A 14,576-nucleotide genomic window follows, 5' to 3' on the forward strand; every position below is an offset into this window, starting at 1 on the left:
TTTTTTTCACTGCTTCTTCTTCTCCTTCGACTTCTTGGCAACCTTAGAAATCACCTCACTAATAGCATTGTCGACTACATTTCCTAACCCGTTCCATATAAATAATTGTCCATATTTTTAATCACTACATATTTTTAATCCTTTTATTTCACAGGATTCAACATTTTTTTGATTAAAATTTTCAAGCAATTAGCGAATGTTAGCTTTGCAAAAAAAAAATGCAATTTTCAATAGCTCATCCACCGCACACGCCTAGAAATCTGATTGATCGTCTTTGAACTAATGTGTGCGCGAAAACTTTTTGAAAACTGAACGGGTAAAAAGCTTTTTCACTGGCACAGAGGATTATTGAAAATTGCTTGTAGTTGCCTATTTCTTGGCATAAATGAGGTGACCAGATAATAAACATAATTCAAAGAAGAAACGCATATGTGAGTCTACTTTTGTAGCACTCCTGAGGCTTTGACGTGTGCATGTACATAAGTGTGACAGTTGCAGAAACACTGGCCCGAGGGGTTTATAGCGGGGTAAATTTCGGAAGTTCAGAATTTTGCCATGTCCGGAATTTCGAAAGTTTTTTTTTTAATATCATAAAACCTATAACAGTTACAAAATGGTTCAGGTCTCATATCAAAGGCAAGATTTGGGGCTATGTTACAAAATATACATATTTAAAACAAAAATTGGGAAATAAAAAGTTACAAAATTTTAAAATTTTAAAAGTCGTAAGAAATGTATAAAAATCTTGGTAATTTTTTTATATTTGGGGCTACAAAAAATACAGAATTTTTCAATTTAAAAAAACCGTAAAAAACTTATACAAATTTTTGGCTTTTCTTTCAATATCTCTAACTGACCTTAACAGATCCTGAAATTTTCTAGCAGGTGTTTCTTTAAAGATATGTATTTTTGAACTTCGAAAAAAAAAACATAAATTAATTAAATGAAATTTCCGTAGCACAAATCATCTAAAGTTTGGGAAAAAATTTTTCGAAAATTCAAAAACTTTATAATTAAAAAAAAAACCTAGAAAATTTCAAGATTTTTTTAAGATCAGTTGGAGGTATGGTATAAAGAATTTTAGCAAAAATTTTTACTATGCTGCGTGTGCTCTTATTATTTCTTTAATTCTTTAACTATAATTTTTTTAATTTTTCGGATTTTTTTTAATATTATAATATTTTATATAGCCCCAAATATTACCTTCGTATTTTTTATCTTTAGACATGACCCTCATCGAGAATTTAGACAGATAAGGAAAAATTCCATTAGATGATCTGCTAAGAGGTTTAAAGACGGATAGCTCGGGTGAGCGCTCTGCTAGGTAACACAATGAGCCTGTGCCTTATCTAAGTAAACTTACAACCAGCGCTGCCGGTCTAACTTAACTTGACCTTTGGTTTTTTCACTTGTTCATATATGAAAGGTTTAAAGAGACTGTAAATATATTATTTTGACGTTGTTAAAAAAAATACTTAGAAATCTTTAAGAGTGTCTTGGATGACAGAACTCTTAGCAATTCTCTGTTATGGACCAATCAGCTCATTTATTTAGTTTTAAGCTAAGCTAACAAAAATATTTTTTATGCACATCTGGTCACCCCTTTTACGACTATGCGATGGCGAATTTCAAGTGCGTCCATCTTTTGCCCTTAACCTTCTATTTTTGTACGTAAGTATAGACAATATATGTACATGGCCTGTGGTATGTGCAAAGAAGTATTTCTGACATTTTGAGTACCTGTGCGCATTTACAATAAAATAATATTCAAAATAGACAAGTGCGAAAGTGCAAACATGCATTCTTGTAAAAATGAAAAAAAGCAAATTTGATGATAATCCGATTATAAACAATATTTCATGAATGGTCAATATGTTTGCTGCTTGGTTTATGCTTTTATTTAACCCACAACATACCTACATATGTACATATGTACATATGAAAGAATATAAAACAAAGTCAAAAAAAAAAAAGAGAAACCGTCGAGCACGTGTGAGAAGTATGTCTGAGGCGAAACAAGGTCTGCCGAAAGAAAAACAGATGCCAAACCACAATTTCAGTCAGTACCAGACATTCCGAAGACAGATGGACATTGAAGAGCGAACGAAGAACAGATGAACCGATGAACCAATAATGAAAAGATGGATAAAGCAATGGGAAAAGTTATGAGTATCGAGACATCAAGAAACCGATATGATCGCTGGTGCTAAAGATGGCAAAGAGTGCGAAAGCTTTGCGCCTACGCGGAGGTGGTGGGGATGTGTAGGGAGAAAATGCTGCTCGATGCTTATTGGGTCGTACGATTGCTTGTGCGAAGTGTCTACAAGCGGGGGTGGCGGAGAGCGCGGCAAAATTTTTGAATTTGTAAGTGCTTAAAGAAATTAGAACATGTCAGCGCATCACTTGCTGCCTCTGTCTGCATGCCTGTCTATCAAGCACATTGTCTGTCAATATGAACGTCGAGTTGAAGGATCCCTAGGAGATATTTATTGGATGTAGGTGCGCATTGCAGGAGATTTTCAGTTATAATTTATTTTGTTCTTTTTTTTAATGGGTTGCTTTTCAACATACAAGGTTAGTTTTAGAAAGATTTTTGCAAAATTTAAAGTGTAAATGTCGGGCAGATTTTATTGATTGAAATATGAATTTGAAAGCAGCTTCCGGTTAATGCATTTTTCAACAAAGAAATAATAATCGATGAAGTACTTCAATGATATAAAACAGTGATATCTAATATGTATATATCCCGCAGTATTATGCATTTTTTCAGTCGTTTGGAAAGTAATTGGAATAATAAAATTTCCAAAACAAGACAGAAATTACTATCTAATATTTCGGTATTAAGGTGTCTCGGAAGTTTCTTTGCAAAGCTTAATGGGCTTAATTTCTGAATTTGTTCTTCTCGGTCTAAATAACAAAGGTTAGGTTGAAGCGGCTGCCTTCCGTTGTGATACGAATTGAAAGCGCGAATTCGAACCCGTCTGTTCACCTAGAAGAGGAACCAGTTGATTAGGTTCAGAAAGCGCGAGAATTCGTGGATGCCTGCTTAGATTGGCGAGATAGACAAAAAATGGTGGTGAAATGAGCATCTTCTCGCCCACATGACGCCGGGACAGTGACAGAGGTAGTGCTCCATACTCTCGATTTCGTCTACGTCCATTCGTCCATTCTGCTGGCATGTCATCCCATTAAGCAGTTGCCCGTAATGATATCGGTCACCAGCCTTAGTAGAGACCATTCTAAACAAATGAGTGCGTCGAATCTTTTCTTGTTTAGGCTCGGCCACATTTATCTAGTCGTCCCACACGTGGGCCTTGCGACCATAATATGTTTGCCTTCTCAACGAAGTATGTCCTGAGCCATGTCTTACGGGTCGATATGGGTATGCCCGCTGCATGAGAGGAGTTGACGTCAGACAGGGTAGTTCCTTTCTCGCAAGCTCGTCCGCCGCACAATGACCTTGAATGTCCATGTGGCCCGGCACCCACACGATGTGAGTAGTAGATTTTGAAGCTAGATCGTTAAGGACTTTCGTACATTCTATCACAGTTATAGGCGAGGTCTTACAGCAATCCAGCGACTTGACAGCTGTCTGGCTATCGGAGTAAATAGTTACTGAAGGCAGGTTAAGAGAAGATTCGATAAGCCAGAGTGCAGCCTCTTTTATAGCCGCGAGTTCGGCTTCGAAGACACTGCAGTGGTCTGGTAGCCTAAAGTAGAGATCTAGTGAGAGGTCCTTCGAGTGTATCCCAATCCCTACTCGTAGATTTAGTTTGGAGCCAACCGTGTGGACGGCTGTGGTGTTGTCTTGGAGGCCCCGGACCGAGTCGCGTAGATGGACAATTTGGACAAGCCTAACTTGCAGCAATCAACAAAGCTGCAATATTTCCGATCGATTCTCCTATTAATTTCCATACAGTAGCTATCTTTTCTGATAGCCAGGCAGCTAACAAATACCTTAATTGCGACAAATTGTCTTCGATGATTGTCATGGAGTATAGACGTACCCTTAATAAGCTGGCGATTAGATATGTCACTCATGTCGTTTGTGTGCCAGGGCATAGAGAGGAACCAGGAAATTGTGTTGCGGATTAACTGGCCAGGAAAGGCACCTTACTGTCAGCAATAAGTACTCGAAATCGAAAGCGTAGAGCATTACCTATGTCACTGTCCTGCACTGGCTAGAGCTTGTCAGCGCTTCTTTCTCCACGGTTTCTACGATTTTGTACGCTTCATTATGGCTACAAATTGGTTTTACTTCTAAGGTATGCGAAGGGACGTACCGAGTCTCTGGTATGGCCTCACAATGGGCCCACAGTGACCTAAGTGTGTCCTTCTCCTGTGCTGGTTGCGGAATGCCGAGATAACCTAACAGTACCGAGTAGGTCTAAAACGAACGCGGGCTGGACTCGATCCTATGCTGTTATGTATAGCAAAAGATCGCCAGACACCACGTACAATAGACGAAGTCCATATAGAAGGCAGAACCCGAGCCTCCAATGAAATTGGGTCCAACTGCATAGGCAAAAGTAACGCTACAGGTAAAGCGGAATAACCCAAATCTGGCCCCATTATGTACAGAAATTGGCTGGTTAAGGGGGCGTACAGCTACATAGTTGACTATGACGACACAAGATACCCTGCAGACAAAAACTACCAATTGATTAAAATAACCAACTTCTATTTAGCTAGCTTTTTTGCTGGATTTCGATAAATAACTAACTTTTAATTAGCTATGACAAAACTAACTTTAAGTTAGTTGTAAAGTAGAGCAGGAGTCATGCAGACGTTATCGGGAGTTTGGTTTCCTTAAAAGTTTCTATTTAAATATGCTCATAAAAAATTACTTTCAATACACTTTTCTCTGCACTTCGTAGATTCTTGTTCGTACTCAGGACAAATATAATAAAGATCGGAATTTGATATTAATATTTTGTTGTTATGTCTGATCGAATTCAAATATGAGACCAGCTACTAAGGAACATGTAAATAAATAAGCAAATATTTAATGTTAAATATAAAATAAGTAAATAAATAAAAATATAAAAAATTTAAAAATCTTTTTTTTTTTATTGATAGTTTATGTCCAAGAGTTGTAAGCTACAAGTTAGTTGGCATCTAATGCAGAGGAAACCAGTTCTCACTGCAGGGTAGTAGTCAAAAAAGCTATAGCATATCCATAAGCTCGTCCGAAACTGTTCCAAGTCCGAAATTTTCCATCGCGACCCAGGACATTATTAAAATTTTTTAATAATGCTTATTGAATTTCATTTAAAAAATTGTCTCTTTATGTTCTGGGACACCCTAATATACTTACCTATGATGATGTTTAGATATTCATTAATCGCTTAATTTGAATCATAGTCCCCTTAAACAATACTACAGCAACTAAAGTGAAGAGATTGACATGTGGTGGAGTAAACTAACTAGAAATAGTGTATAAATTCGTAGATAATGCTGAGGGTTGTTAAATAAAAAAGTAAAGCATTCGGAACATTTTACTAATTTAGTTAATTCGCATAAAAAAAAAAAAATTCGAAATAAAACGGCATGCATTAAATTATTTCGAAATTAAAAACTCAATTATTTGTTTGCTTACAAGAGTATCAATATATCCGAAAGGATCATCATCGTCCGACGACGAATCGGAATCTCGGCCATGATCCGCTGGCGGTGGGCATGGATAGAAAGCTTGCGATTTGATTTTCGGTTGCTTTTGCACCCGCCGCAATTCCTCTTCCATTGAGGTGGCGCTGTTGCGTCGTTGACGAAATTGTCGCAGAAACTTTTCAAAATCGGCCCACTCTGAGTCGACCACTTCGACGTTCTCTTCGCCGAATTCTTCGTCATAGCGCGGTTCGCGCGGATGTTCGCGCGCACGATCACGTAATTGAGCATCGCGCGGATGCGGATGCTGATGGCGGCTGGCGAGGTGAACCATTTTTGTTAAGATACAAAATAAACGTTTGCTGTCTTAATTTAATTTGATTGAGTGTATACTTTTGTTAGAGTATTTTTCTGAGTATTTATTATCGTTAAGTTGTTTTTACTGTTTTTTTTTTTAAGTTTGGCTATTGAGGCGTTTGGAAGAGGTAGCAAAAGACCCTAGCAACCATTGAATTGTGTCTTAAAATTAATTGCAGCTTTGCTATAGTTAATACAACCCTATAAAATTTAAACCCGGTCGAAATATATATATTTTTTGTTTTATAGTATCTCGTCTTTTTCTCTCTTTAAAGTTTACTCCTATGGTATATTTTTTACGAGAAAAAAATTAGCTTGCGTTATTTTATGTCCGATTTCTTTGTAATAATCGTGACTAGGAATGTTCGATATGATATCGGATACTTCGAATATCGGTATTTCATAGCCCGATAATCGATTTTTTACGCCAACGTAGAGCTTATAAATTTCGAAGATTTTTTTAATTTCATTCACAATTTGCTTTTTAATTCGAGTTTTGAATTAGCGAATTTTTTACTATCGATTTTTCCGATATCGATATATTTAATCGCGATATGTCATCGGCACATCGATTTCACTTGTATTAATTATATCGATTAAATATCGAACATTCCTAATCGTTATAAAGAAAAATAATGTAAACCAACGGAAAATTGTCAAATATTGCCAATGTCATATTATTTTTTGATAATTTTTTTCATGATTTCTGAGGTTATAATATTTTTTTATAGCAATTCAAAAAAAGAAAAAAAAAGTCAAATTTTGGGTTCTGACTTCAGTTTCAGATTCAATGATCCCAAATCTGTACTAAGTAATTGACAAGTCTCTCGTCGAGATGCCATTTTTTACTTGTTTACTTTTGTGGGATTGTATAATCGCTAAACTAAGAAAAAAATAATTATGTAGTATAATTAAAAAAATATTTTAATGTTTAAATGATCGTAATCTTAATGCTATAGCCCACAGCATTAGTCTAGTGAAACGAAATTACTTTTAATCAAGGTCCGTAGCGGTTATGAATTTTCCCAACCAAATTTAACCGTTATTTTATGAATTTTATCCTTTCGATCGAGAATACTAGTATTTTTTATTACTTTTTCGATCGTTATTTCAGGTTTAACTTTTTCCATTTTAAAAGTTTGGAAACGGTCATAAAAACTCAGTCTTCTTCTTAACAGTTAAAAATGATGGAAAAAGTTAAAAATCAAGAATGACGATTATTTTTGGCCAAAAAAATAAAATATCAAAATTTAACGAAAAAAATAAAAACCAATCAATAACGATTTTGCAATGATCTAAAAATAAAGATTTTGATACTTAACCGTTATTATCAGTCCTTGCTTTCAAAAAAAAAAAAAAAAAAATTACAAAAATTTAGTTTTCAACTTCTTTTCGTAAATTTTTTCTAGTACACTCTATTTTTTATCATTTTATTTATAGTTTCATTCATTTTTTTAATCCCAAATTTGATTAAGCTACAATACCAACATCAAAATTTTGTAAAATGGTGCCCCATAAATAACTACTTACGAAAGTTTTTAAAATTTGTGAGCCGCCTCGATTTTTCCTCTTTAACAACAAAAAGTTAGTTTGGTTTTATTTATTTTACCGCTAAGTAAAAGTCACAAGTCGTTCGAAACAATGGAATAATGAAAGTATTTTTAAAAAACTGTCTTTTGCCTTATCGCAATTTCAGCTGCAATTAACTTTTTAATTGCTCTCATTTTATAACTAAACGCTTAAGGTATGCAAAGGTATGTATGTACATACATACATATGTACACTAGACTGCATCACCAGAAAATGTTGCGGTTTTTTCACCAGGATTACAAACTATATTATTTTTGAAGACTTCCACCAAAATATTTCGGAAAATACTAAGATTTACGTAAGCTGGACCCATTTGAAAACACCTCTAAAAATTAAGCTTTTTGTGAGTAAAAAAAAAAGTTTTTAAAGTACTTTTTGAAAAAAAATCACCTCAGATGACAAAACAGTTTCAAGCTTAAAAAATCTGCATAGGAATATTAAAACATTTCTTCAATTAAAAAAAAAAAACTATTTTAATTCCTATAATTTTTTTGGGGTAATTTCTAATCGGTGCAGCTCACGTAAATCTAAATATTTTTTAGAAATACAGTATTTTGGCGCCAGTCTTAAAATAAAAGTTCCAATGGAAAAACAGTACCGATTTTTTTTTGCATGGAGGTGATACAGTCTAATGTACATACATACGTACATAAGTATAATGTCATGTGCTACATATGCATGTACTTTTCCACGCCGCCTCAATAAATATCGATTGATAAAAATCTGCAATTAGAAATAGCAGAATCGACTTCACATAATTTTACGCTCACTCAATAATAACGAATATTTTTTTTGCAAAAAAACACTTCTGTGGCAACATTAAGTATTCAAAAACTTTACTAAAATTTCGCAATGCGCTCAATTTTCTACATTAAACGTTTCCGGTAATTTTCGCACAATGCGCCAATACAAATGCACACGCCAACGCACATATATGTATGTATGTACATGAATATAAAAACGCCGTGTATCGTTAAAGATAAAGCCGCAACAATTTCACGCCTTAATAGAAATCACGAGACACTGATTTAGATAAGCAAATACTAAATATCCATATATATGTATCAAATATTGCATGGATAACCGACTTTAACTTTGACATTTGCTTGGAATGCTTTGAGGACTCGCCACAGATAGCCACAGATAAGCTAGTACTATGTAGAATGATCACTCTTCCACCAAAATGGCCAATCCGATGGCCGACTGTGTATATCCGAAGTTTATCGATTAACCGGGTAGAGAAATGGACGCGACGACGTTTCGCACTCAACTGAAATGTGATATCTGTAAAACAGTTTATCGAAGGCATTTCAGCGAAAAGATCCATTAAAATTTTAAACTAACCTTAATCATATCTTGCAACATGCTAGTTACTTCATACATATATACATACATACATATAAAATACAATTTATGCATACATACATATGTACATACGGGTATATATGTATGTATGAAATGGTGATCTCGATGGTCATTCAATAAGTTCATTATTACGTTAATTAGCTTCCTAGTTGTTCATTATGGCGTTTGCAATTGAGTATCTAGCTCCAAAAAAAAAAATACTCGAGCGCGAATGGTGCGAAATTGCTCATTTAGAGCAAGAAGATGCGCAAGATACGAGTGTGGGATCTGTGGCAAGCCCACATCAGAGATCACAGCGACTTGTGCGCTTGTCACTAAATACTACATAAACAGTTTAAAATTGGCTCCAGTGGCTACTAGGGATGTTAATCCCGCGATCACGGACTTTTTCAAGTCCCGAAAATTCTGGGATTATTTGCCAAGAATCCCGGCGCTTTTTATTAGCTAAAAAAATAAAATTGATTAAAAGGGCATTTTAATTCGTCCTTGTGAACCCGAAAAATTTTAATTTTTTTAAATCCTAAAAAAAATTCTCTTTCATTTGGTACCCATTTTTATTCTTTGTTGCGCTGTATTTTTTAAATATTTTTTTTTAGAATTTATGATATCTTTGCAATTATAAAGTTCTAGTAAAAAAAAATTCTAAAACTAAAAACGCAGTTTTACTATATTTGACCCATAGTGTCTTGAGTATATTGATTACTTGGTGTGTTTTGAAATTTTTTTGTTTCAAACTGTTTCAATTTTTTTACTCAGAATTTTTAGAAAAATTTTAGGAATTTTAGGTACGCAATTTTATAACTAAAGCCCATTAAATTACAAGAGGATAAAGTGCAAGTTTCAAGTGACTAAAAGTAACGTTGATTTTTTTATATTTTTTTTTTTGCTGGAGCTGTCACGCCTATCTACCTAAAATTTTTCTAAAAATACTGAGTAAAAAATTTGAAAATTTGGCAAATTTTTTTACATTTTTATAATTTTTGCACAAATTTTGAAATGCGCATTTAAATGCGGTTAATAATATATATGAAGTAGACTTTTGTACAAAAATTTAAATATTAATAAAAGAAAAGAAATATAGACTAGACTGGTTGAAATAAGGCGTTTCTTTTATGAACTCCTTTCAGCCCATCGAGCTTTTTTTCGACATGCCTTAAGTTTCTTTATGAGATATGTACACGCTAAAGTATTGTTAAATGCGTATAAATTTAATTACTGTCTTATTTTGATACTAATGAAATTTTTTTCAACTTAAATATTTATTTATTATTTGTTATATGGTAGGACGGCATGTTAAGTTGTTGGAAAATAATGAATATATCTAAATCCCGGGACTAATACCGGGATCCCGGGATGGTATGAACGATGTTCCGAACAAATCCCGGGATTGCAAAAATCGAAAAAATTAACATCTCTAGTGGCTACATATACTATGCTATGTTCTTATATTGTATGTAGATACTTTTAGAAATACGAGTACATTTTCTTGTACATAGTGAGTAAGTATCTATGTGTGTCGTAAAACTGACGAAGATTTCAATTTAATTTCACAAAATTTAATAATTTGCTACTTTAGCCGGTCATTCTACAAGCATACGCACAGTAAAGCAAAAAAGTTTACGTTTATTAATAAAGAAATTTTTTTAAGCGCCGTCTTTTGAACAGCCGGCTATGTGCTCATCGAAACTGTAATCCGCCAGCAACATTTTATCGTTAGATAATATATGAATCGGTAAAGGTATCGATACAAATAACTTATGTCGATTTATTTAGCGATAAACTTATCGATAACTTACTAATAATAAGGCTTTATTTCGACTATGAATATGCTCCATTATTTGAAACCACAATATTTAATCGAAATCGTTATCGCTAGAATTTTGTTTTAGTTTTCCTCTTTGATTACCTTTGAACAACTGCCAGTTAAAAAACCTTTAATTAAAAAAAAAATCATGTGATACACAGATTAATAGATATCGTTATCGATGTGTTTATCCACACACTGTTATTCATTTATTTATTACTGTATTTTATGGGATTCTCTTCAATATTTTAACATTAAAATGTGAATCGATAAATTTATCGATATATGTGCATATGACTGTGATCACTTTTAGTTATCCGAAATCCGTTAATTCAAAAAATCATTTGCTAAACTTTGATACGAATGCGATACTTATTTCAAAAAATCGTTATCGATTTGCTTATCGAGTATGTAGTAATTCGTTTATTTGTTACTACATATATTTATTGGAATCATCCCTAACATTTGGTCATTATTATGTGAATCGATATATTTATCGATATACATACATAAGTTATCGATTTATTTACCCATAAATGTATCGATAATTTATTACTTATATTTTTAATAACGATGTTTAATCGAAATTGTTATCTTGGAGTTTTCTTTCAATTTACCTATCGATTGGGTGAAGAGCAGGTCGTCTCCGCGCGGTATACTCTGGGTAGCGCAAAATGGCATAGGATCTTCTACCACTCGTCTTTTTTGACTATGATCTATAATTTAAAAGATTTGATTTTACGTTTTCTGCGCTGGTGGTCGGTCGGTGGTATTTAACTCTAAATCGCCGAAATCTACTTTGGGTAAAAAAAGCAAAGGCGAGATCGAATGTGCTTGCTCGGGAAATGATGCATGCCGAAATTGCCAGTACAAAGAAAGGTCTGTCGCTTTGCTTTATGGAAACTTCGGTAGCTACCGTTCGAGAACCTCTTGCTAAGCCTTAAAGGCTTATGGCCCGGGAAGGCCCACTCGTGTCTAAGGTATCTGAGAAACTTGCTCGAAGACTCGAGTGAGCCGACAAAGTGATCGGGTAAGCAAAAACGGCACCAGAGCCGACGGCAAGTGGTGCTACCGTGTCGTGGTCGGCTCTTATGCGGCAAACGTCGCTTGGATAGGAGCTCTCTCAAAAAACAACAAAGGCTCGGGTCTTCAGTTGCACCAAAAGGTTCAAATAAACCCCTAGATAGATCAGCTCTTTCGCTTTGGGTGGCGTAGTAGAGAGAGCATTGTCACCTCCAGTGAGAAGTGAAAGCGATTGACGCCAATCGTCAGGGAAAACCCAGGTCCACCGCCAAGTGGTATCCCGAGGTAAGTGCAAATATATGAATGTATTTGAACCGACTTATAAGGAGTTTATGAATCCATCGGAAATTTTTTTTCTGTTTTCAAGAATTTTTTTTAGGAAATGATGTACCTGTGGTGGTCCTATACTAATGAAGAAATTAACGATACTTCTAAATTTTAATATGAACATTGAAGTCAATTGTTTTTTGTTTAAAAATTAGTTCTTTTTTGGAAAACAGAAAGTACAATATATAGAATTATCCTAATCTAATTTTATTTAGCTTATTTAATTACATTTATTTTAATTTAATTTAATTGGCTTTAATTTAATTTAATTTAATTGGCTTTAAATGTATAAAATATATATATTTTTTAGCGCTATTTTATTGACTACTTTTGTTGTTTTAAATCAAATTTAAATTTAAAAATATATAAACAGTATTTTTTGGCTCACTGTACATTCATACATACATATGTATGTACAACTGCATGTGACGTACGCTTGTGTCTTTAAAGATCTTGCTGGAAGCTATAGAAATTCCTACATACATGCGAGTATATGTATGTGTATATCTATCAAATGTAATGCAATTTTGCGCGTGTCGCGAACGCCTTCACGACAAAGCGTCCAACATGCATACCGGAAAAAAGTCAAGTCTTTGAATACCATGCACTCGTAGGGATGCAAATTTTTGGAGAGTAACATCGATAAACCGATGTTTCGGTGTATCGAACAAATCTAAATCGATACATCGATGGCTGCCGCTGTATGTATATGTGTTTGTCAAGTCCTAATTAAATTAAAAGAAAAATTAAATCTTTTTCAATCCCAATGCAATGCAGTCTTCAGTAATTCAATTCGATATATGAATTTCTAAGAGCCCTCATAGAAATGGCGGTAAGCGAGCTCTGCTAAATTTCACAAGAGATGGCTTTGGCAGACGCAAAACCGTATCGTCAAAGAACAGGGACAAGCCAGGCACCCACATTCCGTTCGCTTTATTCCCCTGAGATGATAAGTCCAAATCTCTAGCCTCTGAATGAAAATTCAAGGTAGAGCTTTATAAGAAGCCAATTTGGAGTGCCTTCTTATAAAAGTCAGCTCGCTTTAATGATATACAGGTGGCTCTACGGACCAGGGCCGAAGCTCTCGGTCCACATGGGAGCATACCCGAGCATCTTTCCGATGGAGATCTATGCCATTAGTCTGTATGCAGAGATTAACCTCGCATCATTTGAGGTCCACTTGACGAGCTTAACACCCTGGCGGGGCACAATGTTATCCAACTAACTTGGGTGCCAGGACACATTAGGGTTGAAGATTACGAGTAAGCAGACCGTCTAGTTAGGTGCAAGGTACAGGGTAATTATAAACCTCTCCAAAGAGAGGATAAGGATAAGAAGTCCCTGAGTGAGCAACAGATCTGGTCGAACGAGCTATGTCGCTTCTGTGATTCCATCGAGGAGACTTCATTACACCTACTTCGCGAGGGTGAGGCAGTTGTAAGAAGGCGGGAGAGGTACATAGGCAAACTTCGGTGCTCTCTTAAAATGTCTGGGATCTCTAGAGTTGGATGAAGGCACAAGAGACCAAGAGCATAATTATATTATTGTATTTTCTGTCACTATAGCGAAATATTTGCGTTGTCGGGTGGTCGGCCCTTTCTTAATGGTTAAGTCGCTAAACTCTCTCAAATAATAAATACTCGGATATACAGCGTCCGCAGTTATCCGAATTCACAGATAGAATTTTCGTATATTTCACGAAAAATCGGACTAGTGATAGCCTCGGATATAAGAATTAATGGAAAGTCACTAAAAATTAGCCGCTGTGAGGTAGTGCTAAGCAGTGCGCGCTTCCACTCCGCAGGACCTGGGTTCAAGCCCTGGTCAAAGCAACATCGCAAGAAAACTGTAGAAAAAGGATTTTTTGTTAACAGCGGTCGCCCCTCGGCAACTATAATAATAGAATCGCCGTTCGGAGTCGGCGTTAAACTGTAGGTCTCTCCACTTTGTGTGACAATATTAAGGCGCACACCACAAATCGGAGGAGAAGCTCGGCCAAGCACTAACATATGTGTAAGCGCCAATATATTATTATATTATATTATTATTCACTACAAGTTAGAAAAATATATAAATATCTAGAATCCAAAGCAACGCTGGGAGTCACATTAGAGTCGTTGTTTAAAAGATTAAATCGGTGCTTAAAAATGTAGTAATATTAGAAAATAATTGTAAACATCGAATTTTTAATAGATATTATCGATGTTCGAAAAATATCGATGCAACCTTTGGATCGCTATACACTACGCTCGTCGATATACGTATCAACCCTTCGAATGACGATTCACCTCTTACTTATGTATTCATGGACAAGTACTCCACCCCTACTTATACATATACTACATACCTACATATATGTACATACATTACATTAGGGCGGCGCAAATAAAACGTAAAGTCGAAATTGTGCTATACCGAAAAAATATACTTCTACTGAATATTTGTTGATTTCAAAATAAAAAATAAGGGAATTTTTTCGGTATAAAACAATCCTTGGCGGTGA

General features: G+C 35.0%; 1 protein-coding gene across 3 annotated transcripts in view; it reads right to left on the reverse strand.

The window, feature by feature from the left end:
• Positions 1 to 14,576, reverse strand: part of LOC118739770 (chloride channel protein 2-like) — a 156,910-nt gene that overhangs the window by 116,554 nt on the left and 25,780 nt on the right. For 2 of the 3 annotated variants that reach the window (XM_036471278.1, XM_036471288.1), the window contains exon 1: positions 5,600 to 6,383. The exons of the other annotated variant lie outside the window; for it this stretch is intronic. In XM_036471278.1, coding sequence (XP_036327171.1) covers positions 5,600 to 5,941 — 342 coding nt within the window. In that variant the 5' untranslated portion in view covers positions 5,942 to 6,383. Of the gene's footprint in view, positions 1 to 5,599; positions 6,384 to 14,576 lie in introns of those variants that run through there. 3 annotated transcript variants of the gene reach the window in all.

The sequence above is a fragment of the Rhagoletis pomonella genome, unplaced genomic scaffold (assembly GCF_013731165.1).
Source record: "Rhagoletis pomonella isolate Grant_MI unplaced genomic scaffold, Rhpom_1.0 Rhpom_scaffold_00001, whole genome shotgun sequence".
NCBI classification, from domain to species: domain Eukaryota; kingdom Metazoa; phylum Arthropoda; class Insecta; order Diptera; family Tephritidae; genus Rhagoletis; species Rhagoletis pomonella.